The sequence below is a fragment of the Chrysochloris asiatica genome, unplaced genomic scaffold (genome assembly GCF_000296735.1).
Source record: "Chrysochloris asiatica unplaced genomic scaffold, ChrAsi1.0 scaffold00098, whole genome shotgun sequence".
In the NCBI taxonomy this organism is placed as follows: domain Eukaryota; kingdom Metazoa; phylum Chordata; class Mammalia; order Afrosoricida; family Chrysochloridae; genus Chrysochloris; species Chrysochloris asiatica.
The window spans coordinates 8,103,779-8,116,278 of NW_006408616.1; the positions used below are offsets into that span (position 1 = coordinate 8,103,779).

General features: G+C 38.2%; 1 protein-coding gene across 2 annotated transcripts in view; it reads right to left on the reverse strand.

Moving 5' to 3' along the window:
* The window catches only part of ASUN (asunder spermatogenesis regulator), a 50,841-nt gene that overhangs the window by 22,555 nt on the left and 15,786 nt on the right, over positions 1-12,500 (reverse strand). For both annotated transcript variants that reach the window (XM_006866957.1, XM_006866958.1), the window contains 3 exons: positions 7,183-7,385; positions 6,036-6,116; positions 4,745-4,835 (listed from right to left, as the gene is read on the reverse strand). In XM_006866957.1, the coding sequence (XP_006867019.1) occupies positions 4,745-4,835; positions 6,036-6,116; positions 7,183-7,385 (375 nt within the window). The remainder of the gene's footprint in view (positions 1-4,744; positions 4,836-6,035; positions 6,117-7,182; positions 7,386-12,500) is intronic.

The window sequence follows — 12,500 nt, forward strand, 5'->3', positions numbered from 1 at the left end:
AGCCCATGCAAACCTGCCTATTCCCCCATCTGCCTTGTTCTTCCATTTTCCTCCCACTAACACTAGATCTATCTCTGAGGAAGCTGAGGAAGCTGAAAGTCATCACTCAGATAAATGATCCAGTGAAGTGTCCCTCGTTTGGGGAAATTGTGAAGGTTAGTACATCCCAAGGGTAACAGATAAGCCTCACCCTGGAGAAGTCACCTAAGTGATGGTGGAATGAGTTCCTCCACTGCCACCCTGTCATGGCTTTATACTCTCTGAACTTTCTACACTCAGTCATTTTGATTCCCTCACTCTCAAGTCCTCTTAGCCCCGTTAGCTTCTATGGCACAAAACTGCACACAACAGTTGTAGACTCATTCACACAGCACAGAAAATCATCACGTGTTTAAGCAGCAGATATTGATCCAGCAGCCTACGTGCTGCATCAACTACGTAAGACATGCCCTGTATTCACACTTCTAAGTACTCACATTAATAATGTAAAAATGAACTAGTGAAGCAGTCAACAATATGGATGAATAGCTTTCAAAAACACTATGCTGACCAGAAGAACTAGATGATGTCCAGCTATCACTATCATTTACTCTGAAAGGGCTCACATCAGAAGCTTCTGGATAGAGTGAGAGAAAAATGTGGAACAAAACTCAACATCATAGAAAAGATCCTGCTTCCTGGTCAGATAGAAATGGTGGAAACCCCAAGACTATGGTCCTTAGTCACCATTCAGGTCTAGAAATGTATTCATCTCCATGGCCAATTTTTCAACCAAACAATAAGCCTGCTGTTATCGAGTTTGTTCTAACTCAGCAACCCTGTATATGGTTGCTGAAGAGCTGCTAGTGGGTTTGAACAACGAACCTTGTGGTTAGCTCAAATGACTGCCTCTTGACCTAGGTACATGTTCTACATGAACACAATTAAGTGTTCTAGTCTTATTATTGGAGTACTGGTGTGGCGCTGAAGGTTAATGCACTGGACTGCAAGATTGCTTTGAATCACGAGGTCAGCAGTTCAAGTTCACTAGCCACTCCTCGGAAACCATACACAGGGTTGCTGAGTCAGAACCGACTTGATGTCTCTTAATAACAGGGTTGCTATGAGTGGGAACAGACTCAATAGGACAAAACAAGTCTCATTCTTCATAGCATTTGTAATTTTTTCTGATCGACACAGACGAAAGTCTTTGCATAGTCAGTGACAATTACACAGATATACAGTCCTGGTGTGAGTTCTGTGGGATAAAGCACTGGACTGCAAGGTTGGTTTAAGCCACAAAGTCAGCAGTTCACACTCACCAGCCGCTTCTTGGAAACCCTATGTAAGATAGCTATGAGTCAGAACCAACTCAAAAGCACTTAATAACAACATATCTCTGCTTTCAGTCAAGATCCATCTGATATCACCATTGATATTCTTTGCTCCATGTCCTCTTTTGAATCCAGCTTTATTTTTTGGTCGATAGCTATTGCTTATTACTGCAACCGGTTTTTAATTATCTTTAGCAAATTTTACTTGTATGTTCTATTAATGATATTGTTCAATAATTTCCTGTTGGAACACCTTTCTTTGGAATGGGCACAAATATGGATCTCTTTGGAGTCGGGTAACCAGGAAGCTGTCATCCAAATTCCTTGCACAGAAGAGTAAACACTTCCAGCACCGCATACATGGGTTGAAACATTTCTGGTATTCTGTTAATTCCTGACCTTGTTTTCCACCAATGCCTTCAATGTAGTTTGGACTTCTTCCTTCAATAACATTTGTTCAAAATCATATGATAACTCTTGAAATGGCTAACTACTAACCAATTCTTTTAGCTACAGTGACTCTATGTATTTCTTCCATGTTCTTTTGATACTTCCTACATAGTTGAGTATTCCTGAAAACTTAATTGTGCTCATGAGGAACCTGTACATAGACCAAAAGGCAGCTGTTCGAACAAAACATGGGAACACTGAATGGTTTAAAATTAAGAAAGGTGTGCAACAAGGTTGTATTCTTTCACCATACTTATTTAACCTGTATGCTGAGCAAACAATCTGAGAAGCTGGGTTCTATGAAGAAAAACGCATCATCAAGATTGGAGGAAGACTCATTAACAACCTGCGATATGTAGAGGATACAACCTTGCTTGCTGAAAGTGAAGAGGACTTAAAATACTTACTTGATGAAGTAGGACTTAAAAAAAATACTTGATGAAGATCAAAGAGCACAGCCTTTGCTACGGATTGTATCACAATGTAAAGAAAATAAAAATCCTCACCACTGGACCAATAAACGTTCTTTATCAACGGAGAAAAGACTGAAGTTGTCAAGGACTTCATTCTTCTTGGATCAACTATCCACACTCATGGAAGCAGCAGTCAAGAGATCAAACGACGTACTGCATTGGGCAAATCTGCTGCACAAGAATTAAAGTGTTGAAGAGCAGAGATGTCAGCTTGAGGACTAAGTACGCCTGACCCAAGCCATGGTATTTTCAATAACCTCATATTGCAAGCAAAAACTGCACAGTGAATAAGGAAGACCATAGAAGAATTGATGCTTTTGAGTTACGGTGTTCGAGGAGAATATTGCAAGTGCCATGGGCTGCCAAAAGAACCAACAGATCTGTGTTGGAAGAAGGGCAGCCAGAGTGCTCCGTGGAGGCCAAGATGGCCACACTTCATCTCTCAAACTTCAGACACATTGCCAGGAGGGACCGACCAGTTGCTGGAGAAGGATATCATGTTTGGTAATGTGAAGGGTCAGAAAAAGAGGAAGACCCCCAGCAAGATGGACTGGCAAAATGGCAGCATCAATGGGCTCAAGTGAGGTTGGCCCAGGACCGGGCCGTGTTTCATTCTGCATAGGACTGCTCTGAGTAGGTACCAACTTGATGCCACCTAACAACAACATAGTTGAAAAGAGATTTTTATAGTCTTTTGCAATTCATAGTGACCCTATATATGATTTCTGATGCTATAAATCTTTGTGGGAACAAAAAGCATCATGTTTTGCTTTTGTACTGTAACTCGAGACTTGAATTTTTTTCTACAATTCTTTCAGCCTGAAAAATACTGTGCAGTGTTCCTTCCTTTTGGTTTTCTAACTTCAGGTCTTTATACAATACATTATAATAATTTACTATCTTCTGGAGCTGTCCATTGAAATGTACTGTTCAGTTAATTTGTTTTATCATTTCTTCCTTTCACTTTAGCTACTCTGTGTTCAAGAGCAATTTCAGTGTCCTCTGACATCCATTTGGTTTCTTTCTTTCTTTCCTGTCTTTTTAGTGACCTTTGGCTTTCTTCATGTGTGATATCCTTGATATCATCCTACAAAACTCATCCATCCAGTCTTCGGACACTAGTGTACTGCATCAAATCTGATTTTGAGATGACCTCTAAATTCAGACGGGATATAATCAAGGTCATACTTTGGCTTTTGTGGACTTTTCTTAATTTTCTTCAGCTTCAGCCTGAACTCATATATGAGCAATGATTGTTCGATGGTCAGTCCCTAGGCCTTGTTCTGATTGATGAAACTGAGCTTCACCACCACCTCTTTCCAAAGATGTAGTCAATTTGATTTCACTGTATTTCATCTAGTACACAGTCACCATTTATGAGGTGGGGGAAAGAAAAGGTATCTGCAATTAATAAGCTATTGGTATTGCAAAATTCTATCATGCAATCTCTAGTATCATTTCTAACACCAACTGATGATCCTGCTTCTTTATTTCCAACTTTCCCATTCCAATCACCAATAATTAACAATGCATCTTGATTATATGGTTTAATAGATTTCAGACTACAGAATTAGGTAAAAATACAAGTTGGTATGTAAATGTATATAGCTATATTTCTAAACACAGACTAACCAAACCCAGTCACCAAGTCAATTCCGATTCATAGCAACCCTATAGCAGCTTTCTAAGAATGTACGTTTGAGTGGCTAATGGATGCGAACCACTAACCTCATGGTTAGTAGTCCAATGCTTATCCTGCAGCCAACCAGGACTCCTTAAATATAGTCTTGTTGTTGTTGTTTTGCTAAGTGGTGTCGAGTCGGTTCTGAACTCATAGCAACCCTTTATAGGGTTTCAGATGAATGGCTGGTGGGTATGAACCACTGATCTTGTGGTTCAAACCTACCTTGTGGTCCCAGTGCTTATCCTATGCACCACACCAGGACTCCTAAACATAGATTATTGTTGAAAAATGCTATGTGTTGTGAATCCAAGTAACAATCAACATAATCATCCTTTCCTTTAAAATTGATCACATTTATTGGAAAAGTAGAACCAAGGTTGAGGATTAGTTCCCATTGCCCCCAGATGGGTAACATAAAATTCTCTGTTACTAGTGTATATTTTTGTTAAAGATTATATTGCTTTTCTATTATGAGGGGCAAAAAATTTTTTCTATAGAGTAACAGCAGTCATTAAAGTAACTGAAATTCAGTTACACTTATTAAAGTAGTTGAAGAATAATACAAATTAAGTATGGCTATACACCAATCAATTAAAATTGAAATGCTAACAAAAGCAGGCAAAGGAGACAAATACTATAAATTCTATAATTTGTCAATAATAATTTTACGAGTCCAGGTGTTTTAGTATACATATTTCTTTTAAAATTTCGAATATTTTCCTGGCAGAAAAAAATTGGCAATGTGTATCACTTTAAATACTAACCTTATTAAGGATGTATTAATAACTCACAATAATCTTTTCTTCAGTTACTTCTGTACTTACTTCTTTTTTAGGGCGATCAGATACAAGACTATCTTCACCAACTGGGTAGGTATGGATCAGTACCAACTCACACCTCTGAATCTGCATAAGACTTAAGAGAAACTTGTCACTTAGCACTTTAGAATATATACTAAGTAAGATATTCAGACAGATGAAGCTAATGAACGGTTAACACTCTAGAACACTGTGCTTCCAAAATTAGTTATTACTGTGATCACAAAAGCTAAATATGTACTTTGCATAATAGCTGCAGTTGTATAAACACTTAATGAAGAATTCATAAAAATTAAACTCAAATAAAAGATACAGTAATTTTCTGTGTGCTTGAAAGATAAAAAAAAGGAAAAATTCCAATAATTAATCAAAAAACTGCCACAGAGCAAATAAACATTGTGCAATTATTTTCCTTTTACTGCTTAAGAACAAAACTAGGTAGTGCTAGTCATTACATTTCAATGGTTATTTTCAAGAATATATGATTATAAAGTTAAAAAGTTTCTTCAACATTTTTTTCTTTTAATTCCCAAACCTACGTGGTGCTGAGGGTTAATGCGCTCAACTGCAAAGTGGGTTTGAACCACAAGGTTGGCAGTTCAAGCTCACCAGCTGCTCCTTGGAAACTCTATACAGGGTCACTATAGGTCAATAACAGACTCAATGACACTTACCAACAACAACAACAGAAAATTTGAAAGAAAAATACTATTTAATGAACACTTATATTCTTCACTATTAGCTACATTTGATTATTCTACATATACATAAATATACACCCTTATTTTGCAGACATATTTCACTGAAATACTTCAGCATGCTTTAACCAAGTGAAAACAATCTTCCTCGTAACCATGTCATTATTCCACCTAAGAAAATTAATAGCTCAGTCCAAGAGTTCACAATGTAACTGTATGAAACATGTATTTTACAGTCTTATTTGATTAAAATTCATATACTGCAGTGAGCCACTATGTTCTGATTTATAATATACTGAATAATCCCACTAATAATGTGCTCATCTTATAAATTTATTGCACAGAGCATGAGAGACAAAACCATTACAAATTTGTATCTTAATTAATCCTTCTGATCAACTTTTCTTGTGGAAAAAGTGTACAGCTGCAAAATAAAGGGGATGGGGGGAGCAGCTTGTGATCACCTTTTTTGACTAATTTATTGAGGTAGGAAAAATTAAAAGGAATGCTACCAATCACTAATAATGTTTTCAGAAATTATTTTAAAGAAAATACACAGCTATAGAATTTAACATGTCACATTGGCAGGTTATACTCACTGATCTGAATTTGCAGCAAGCTTATTATGTTCATGAATGGTTTCTTGGACACAGTCTTCAAGCATTCGCACATGGCTATCACTATGGCATAAAAAAACACAGAAAACTATGGCTAAAAGAGTTTGAGAAAATATTTAAAACTATTTAGCTATAGGAACCCTGATGGCACTGTAGGATAAGCACTGGAATGCTAACTGCAAAGTTGGCAGTTCAAACCCAACAACTGCTCTGCTGTGAGAAAAACGAGGCTGTCTTCTCCCAAGATACTTAGTCTTAGAAACCCTATAGGGCTTCATAGGGTTACTATGAGTTGGAATTGACTCAATGTGGGTTTGATTTTTATTTAGCTATTATTGTTAAGTGGTGTTGAGTCATAGCGGCCCTGTATAAGGTTTCTGAGGAGCAGCTAGTGAGTCTGTACTGCTGACATGTGGTTCAAACTGACCTTGTGGTCCAGTGCTTATCGTACAGCACCACTCCAGGACTCCTTATTTAGCTATAGCATCTTGTTATAACAAACAAAACCACTGCCATCAAGTCGATTCCAACACAGTGATTCTGTATAGGGTTCTTAAAGCTGTAAATCTTTATGTGAGCAGAAAGTCCTTGTCGTACTCCCACAAAGTGGCTGGTGGGTTTACCGCTGACTTTGAGGGTAGCAGTCCTGTGCTCATCCTACAGCACAACCAGGGCTCTTTAACATCTTGTTCTGTTGTTGTTGTTAAGTGCCGTTAAGTCAGTTCTGACTCATAGCGTCTCTGTATAGAGCTTCCAAGAACGGCTGGTGGGTATGAACCACTGATCATCTTGTTATACTGTTGTTGTTGTTAAGTGCCACTGAGTCGGTTCTAACTCATAGTGACACTGTATAGGATTTTGGAGGAGCAGATGTTGGGTTTGAACTGCTAACCTTGTGGTTTGCAATCCAGTGCTGATCCTACAGCACTGTAATGCCTTTAGTGTGCTCAGTCCCAATATCCAACAACTAAGTGAAACTGCATGAGAAAAAAACAATCACATTGACTTGTAAGACAATTGAAATAGTTTGTTATTGAAATGAGTCCCATGTTGCCCGTTTTTTAAAACAGAACCCCAACAGAACATTAAGAATCCCTCAATGAAAGAAAGATTATAATTAACTTCTCACCTTTTTGCATTAGTAATACAAATTATCCGTCCTCTATTTCCAACACGTTCTGCATTCTCCATTAGTAAAGTACGAGCCTCATGTTGGTATTCTGTAATTTTGCAGAGGGTTTCCACTGCAGCAACTAGACCATGCAGAATACTGCAGCATTCTGGATCTGCCCGAGGATTAGGAGGCCCAACAGCAGCTAACGCTGCCATCAGCTAAGCAAAAAGGAAAACAATTATGCTGATAAGTATGTGTGCAAGTCACACAAATATGACACACGAAAAAAATAAAACTATGGACCAGTGTTACTCTTAGAAATAAAGATATAAAATCCTTCCAAAAATTACTAACAAACAAGATCCAGAAACATATGGAAAGGATTATACACCATGACCACGTGAGAAAGTCCACGTAATGCAAACTTAATTAAAAATTTGAAAACCAAGCCATGCAATAAACATATCAAAAGAATAAAAAATAAAAATCACATTATTATCTCCATAGCTACAAAGTATCTGACAAAATCCAACATCTTTTTATGATATAAATACTCAACACAGATGCATGGATCAAGACTTGGGCTAAATGAGTAAAGGAGAGGAAAAAAAGTTTTACGTGTCTGATTATCTTATGGATATTGATTTCCCCACCTACTACTGTAAATATTGTAAATAGTACGCAGGGGAAACCAATATTCTTCTGAGTACTGGTATGGCACTGTGGGTTAATGCGCCAGACTGCAAAGCCGTTTGAACTGCAAGGTCGGCGGTTCAAGCTCATCAGCTGCTACTTGGAAACCCTATATAGGGTCGCTACGGGTCGGAATCGACTCGATGGCACTTAACAATAACAACTATTGTAAAGGAGTCCAGGTGTGGTGTTGTAGGTTAATGAGCTGGACTGCAAAGCCAGTGTGAACCACAAAGTCGGTGGTTCAAGCTCACCAGCTGCTCCTCAGAAACCCAATAAAGAGTCACTATGAGTCGGAACCAACTCAATGTTACTTAACAACAACAAAACTATTATAAAATAGACATCTACATATGATAGAAATGAAGATTAAGAAGTATGACAGAAAACTTTTAAGCCCACCTTCAGCCTATAACTGATTTAATTTGTTAAAAGGGGAAACAGAATTTGCCCAGGGAACTAGTCCTCTTGTTAAGCCTATGTAGCATATGGGGCCTCAGGTGGAATACTGAGCCCCTTCTGAGTTGGGGCATTCCCATTTGAAAAGACATGCAGACCAACCTACAACTGCTGGGAAAACAAAAGAGAACTTATTCAAAGAAAGGCTGCAGACAAAAAAAACAGACTATTTAGCTGTTCAAATATCAAACAAACTGCTTGCTTTGAAGGCATCAAGGAAAGAAGTCAGCCCATCAGGGAAAACCCCCTTCTAGAAATGAAATTCAAAGGGAACCTGTGAGTATACCATGCTCGCTGGTGACCACCTACTTGTGAGTGGAAGTGGGAGAAATGCAGCAATGAAGACTTGAACTGAGTTTGGCCATGTTGCATTGGCAACTGTTGACCTTGAGATGAAGAGAAAGAAGAGGAAGGGCTAGCTGCTCTGATGTTTAGGAAGATGTGAGAACTCCTGAGCCTGTGGGCACTGACCTAGCCCCTGGGGGCTAAAGCTGAGTGTAAAAAGGCCAGGTGGCCTGAAGTGCAGGCAGATGTATGTGTACCCCCAAACTTGGAGCTAGTACCCATTGACATAGTTCGGAGGGCTAGTAGACCATAACTCAAAACTGAGAAGATAAAGATGTTTGATACTGTGAACAAGTGCAAATTGCTACAATTTGACAAATTAGACTTTTGCCTATGAATGTATTAACTCAAAATCCCAACTAAATTGGAAATAGTCTTCATATCAAGGAAGAACCTTGCTTCCTCAGTGTACTGGGTTGAGAGGGACAAGAAATTTAGACATAAGTTATAAAATATGGGGGGGTGGGGGTGGCGATAAAGGCATGAAGTGGCTGGCTTATAAGCTTTCATGAATGTGCTTGGTTTCAGAATAGTTTCCCTCTTCTCCAGATGGATCTGGTGAAAGGGGGATGGAGGGCGACAGTGATAGGATTTTATGACTCAATTGTGAATAACTGTTAGCAGGATTAATTGTGAGTATCACAACTGCAATTGTAAAAGATGTGTTAACTAAAAGAGGGCAATAGTTAATCATTAATTTCAGGAACATCAAGAAGGAAGAGAATGAGTAGAACATGTGATCCTTACTTAGAAAGGCAGTGATAGTACAGACAGTGACATGGAGAAACAGAGCAGTTTCAGGCTTCAGGCCCATGGACTGAGAAGGGTTGTGTGGGCAGGAGGATATGCCCTTTGTACATTTAAATGAATACGTATTTTTGGTTTTGTAACTGCAAAAAAAAAAAACCCACCTCATTTAAAAAAAACAAACAACTCAACAAATTGGGAACATAAGGGAATTTCCTCAACTTGATACAGTACATCTAGAAAAATTCCACAGCTAACAGCATACTTAATAATGAAAGACTGGATACTTTCCCCTTGAACAATAATGTTCAATCTCACAACTTATATTCAGTGTTCTATTGTGTGGTTCTAACCAAGGAAATTATAAAATATGAAAAAAATAAAAGATATTCAGACTGAAAAGAAAAAAAATAAAGCAATCTCTATTTGTACATGGCACGATCTTATACATACAGAAAATCCTAAGGAATCTTTTATAAAAACTAAGTTAACTAATTAATAAGTTCAGTAAGGTTGCAACCTAGGACTAATATAGAAAAATTAATTATATTTTTATACATTTACAAAGTACCATCTAAAATTTAAATGCCCTAGCATCTAAAAGCATTAAACATGAATAAATCTAACACGATAAATGCACAATTTAGACAATGAAAGCTGAAAACTTGCTAAAATAAATAAAGAGTAAGATACTCATGTTCATGGATCAGGAGACAATCCTGTTAAGATGTCAGTATTAGACAAATTCAAGATTCAATATAATCAGAATCCAAGCTAACTTCTTTGAGGAAACAGATTCTAAAATACATATGGAATTGCAAGGGGACCCAAACTAGGCAAAACAATCTTGGAAAAGAACAAAAATGACTCACACCTCCTGATTTCAAAACGTATTGAAAAGAAACACTAATCTAGATAATGTAGTACTTGGAACAGAAATAACATACAGTCCCATGGAATAGAACTGAGAGCTCAGAAATAAATCCCCATATTTACGGCCAATTGATTTCCAACAGGGGTGCCAAGCCCACTCAATGGGGAAAGAAAAGGCTTTTCAATAAATGGTGTTAGACCAACTGGATAGCCACATTGTGAAAGACTGAAGTTAAACCATGCCTCACACTACATATAAAAATTAACTCAAAAATGAATCAAAACACCTAAATGTGATATCTAAAACCTTTAGAAGAAAATACAGGGCTAAGTCTTTATGATTTCAGATTTGGCAAAGGATTCTTAGTCATGATATTAAAACCACAAACAACAAAAGAAAAAGATAACTTGGACTTCATCAAAAGTAACAATTGTTGTGCTTCAAGGAAACCATCAAAAATTGAAAAAGGAATTGTAAAAATATGGAGACAACCTAAATGTCAATCAGTGGCAAAATGGATAAACACACATAACAGAATATTATATATTGAAGAATTAACAATGAATCTGCAAAACTCATTACGTGAATGACTCTGTAGGACGTTATGCTAAGTGAAGTTGTTGTTGTTGTTAGGTGCCATCGAGTCAGTACTGACTCATTAGCGACCTTAGCACACCAGAAAGAAACACTGCCCGCTTTGGGGCCAACCTCACTACTGTTGCCACACTTGAGCCCGTTGATGCTGCCACTTTGCCAATCCATCTCGCTGAGGGGTCTTCCTCTTTTTCTCTGACCCTCCACCTTATCAAATATGATCTCCTTCTCCAGCGACTGGTCCCTCCCGACATTATGTCCGAAGTATGAAAAACAAAATTTGGCCATCCTGGCCTCCAAGGAACCCTTTGGCTGCACTTCTTCTAAAACAGACCTGTTGGTTCTTTTGCCAGCCCCCCTTTCAATATTCTCCTCCAACACCATAACTCAAAAGCATCAATTCTTATTCACTATCCAGCTTTCACATGCATATTGAAAATACCATGAGTTGGGTCATGTGCACAGTTAGTTATTCACAGAAGGACAAATATTGTATGACACTATTATTGTAAAGCTAAGAAAAAGTTTCTACATTAGAAGAAACATTCTTTGATGATTACCCAGGGTGGGAGGGAAAAGGGAGTAATTCACTGGCTAGGGGTTAGATTCGGGCTAACTTGGGTTATGGGGAAATCAATGTACAAAAAGGAGGTTAGCAAAAGAATGATGAAGGCAATGAAAGACATGGGGAGGAATGCATAGATACACAGGCTAAATGGATATGGGCAAGAGAGAGAGAGTGGGAAAATATGCACAAATATATAAAATTATGACAGAGGATATTTGTACAAAGATCTTTACCTTTGGTGCAAACATCCATGAATGTGATAGAGCATTGTTGTTGTAGTTAAGTGCATCAAGTCAGTTCCAACCCATAGCGACCTTGTATAATGTTTCTGAGGAGCAGCTGGTGAGCCTGAATCACCAACCTTGCCCTTGAAACTGACTTTGCAGTCTAGTGCAATAACCTACAGAACCACAACAGGAGCGCCATGGAAGAGCATACAGGGGCAAAATTATGAAAACTTAGACATTACTGAACACCTTAAGTTGCTGGGTATGGGGTCTCAGAACATAGTCTTGGGGCACACCAGGCTAAATTGGCATAACAGAGACCACAAAGACACTGTTCTACATCCTACTTTGGTAAGTAGTGACTGGAATCTTCAAAGCTCAGGAGTAGCCATCTAAGATGCAAATACTGGTCTTTTCCTGTCCAAAGGAAAGAAGAGTAATGAAAATTTAAGACACTTGGAAATGATTAGTCCAAATGGACTACTGGACCACATGAACATCAGTCTCCACAACCCTAAGATCAAAAGAACTAGATGGTCCTTGACCATCACTAACAACCACTCAGAAAGTGATCACATTAAAAGATCCTGAATGCAGTGGGAGAAAATATGGAACAAAACTTAAAATCATAAGAAAGACCAGACATACTGATCAGATGGAGACTAGTGGAAGCCCAAGACTCTGGCCCTGGTCACCCTTCAAGTCTAGAACTAAACTCACTCCTATGACTCAACTTCAGCCAAGCAAGTGATGAGTATATACAGGGGACAGCAACACTAATCAAGCACACACACCATAGAATGGTCAACCATTCAAGAGTAGAAAG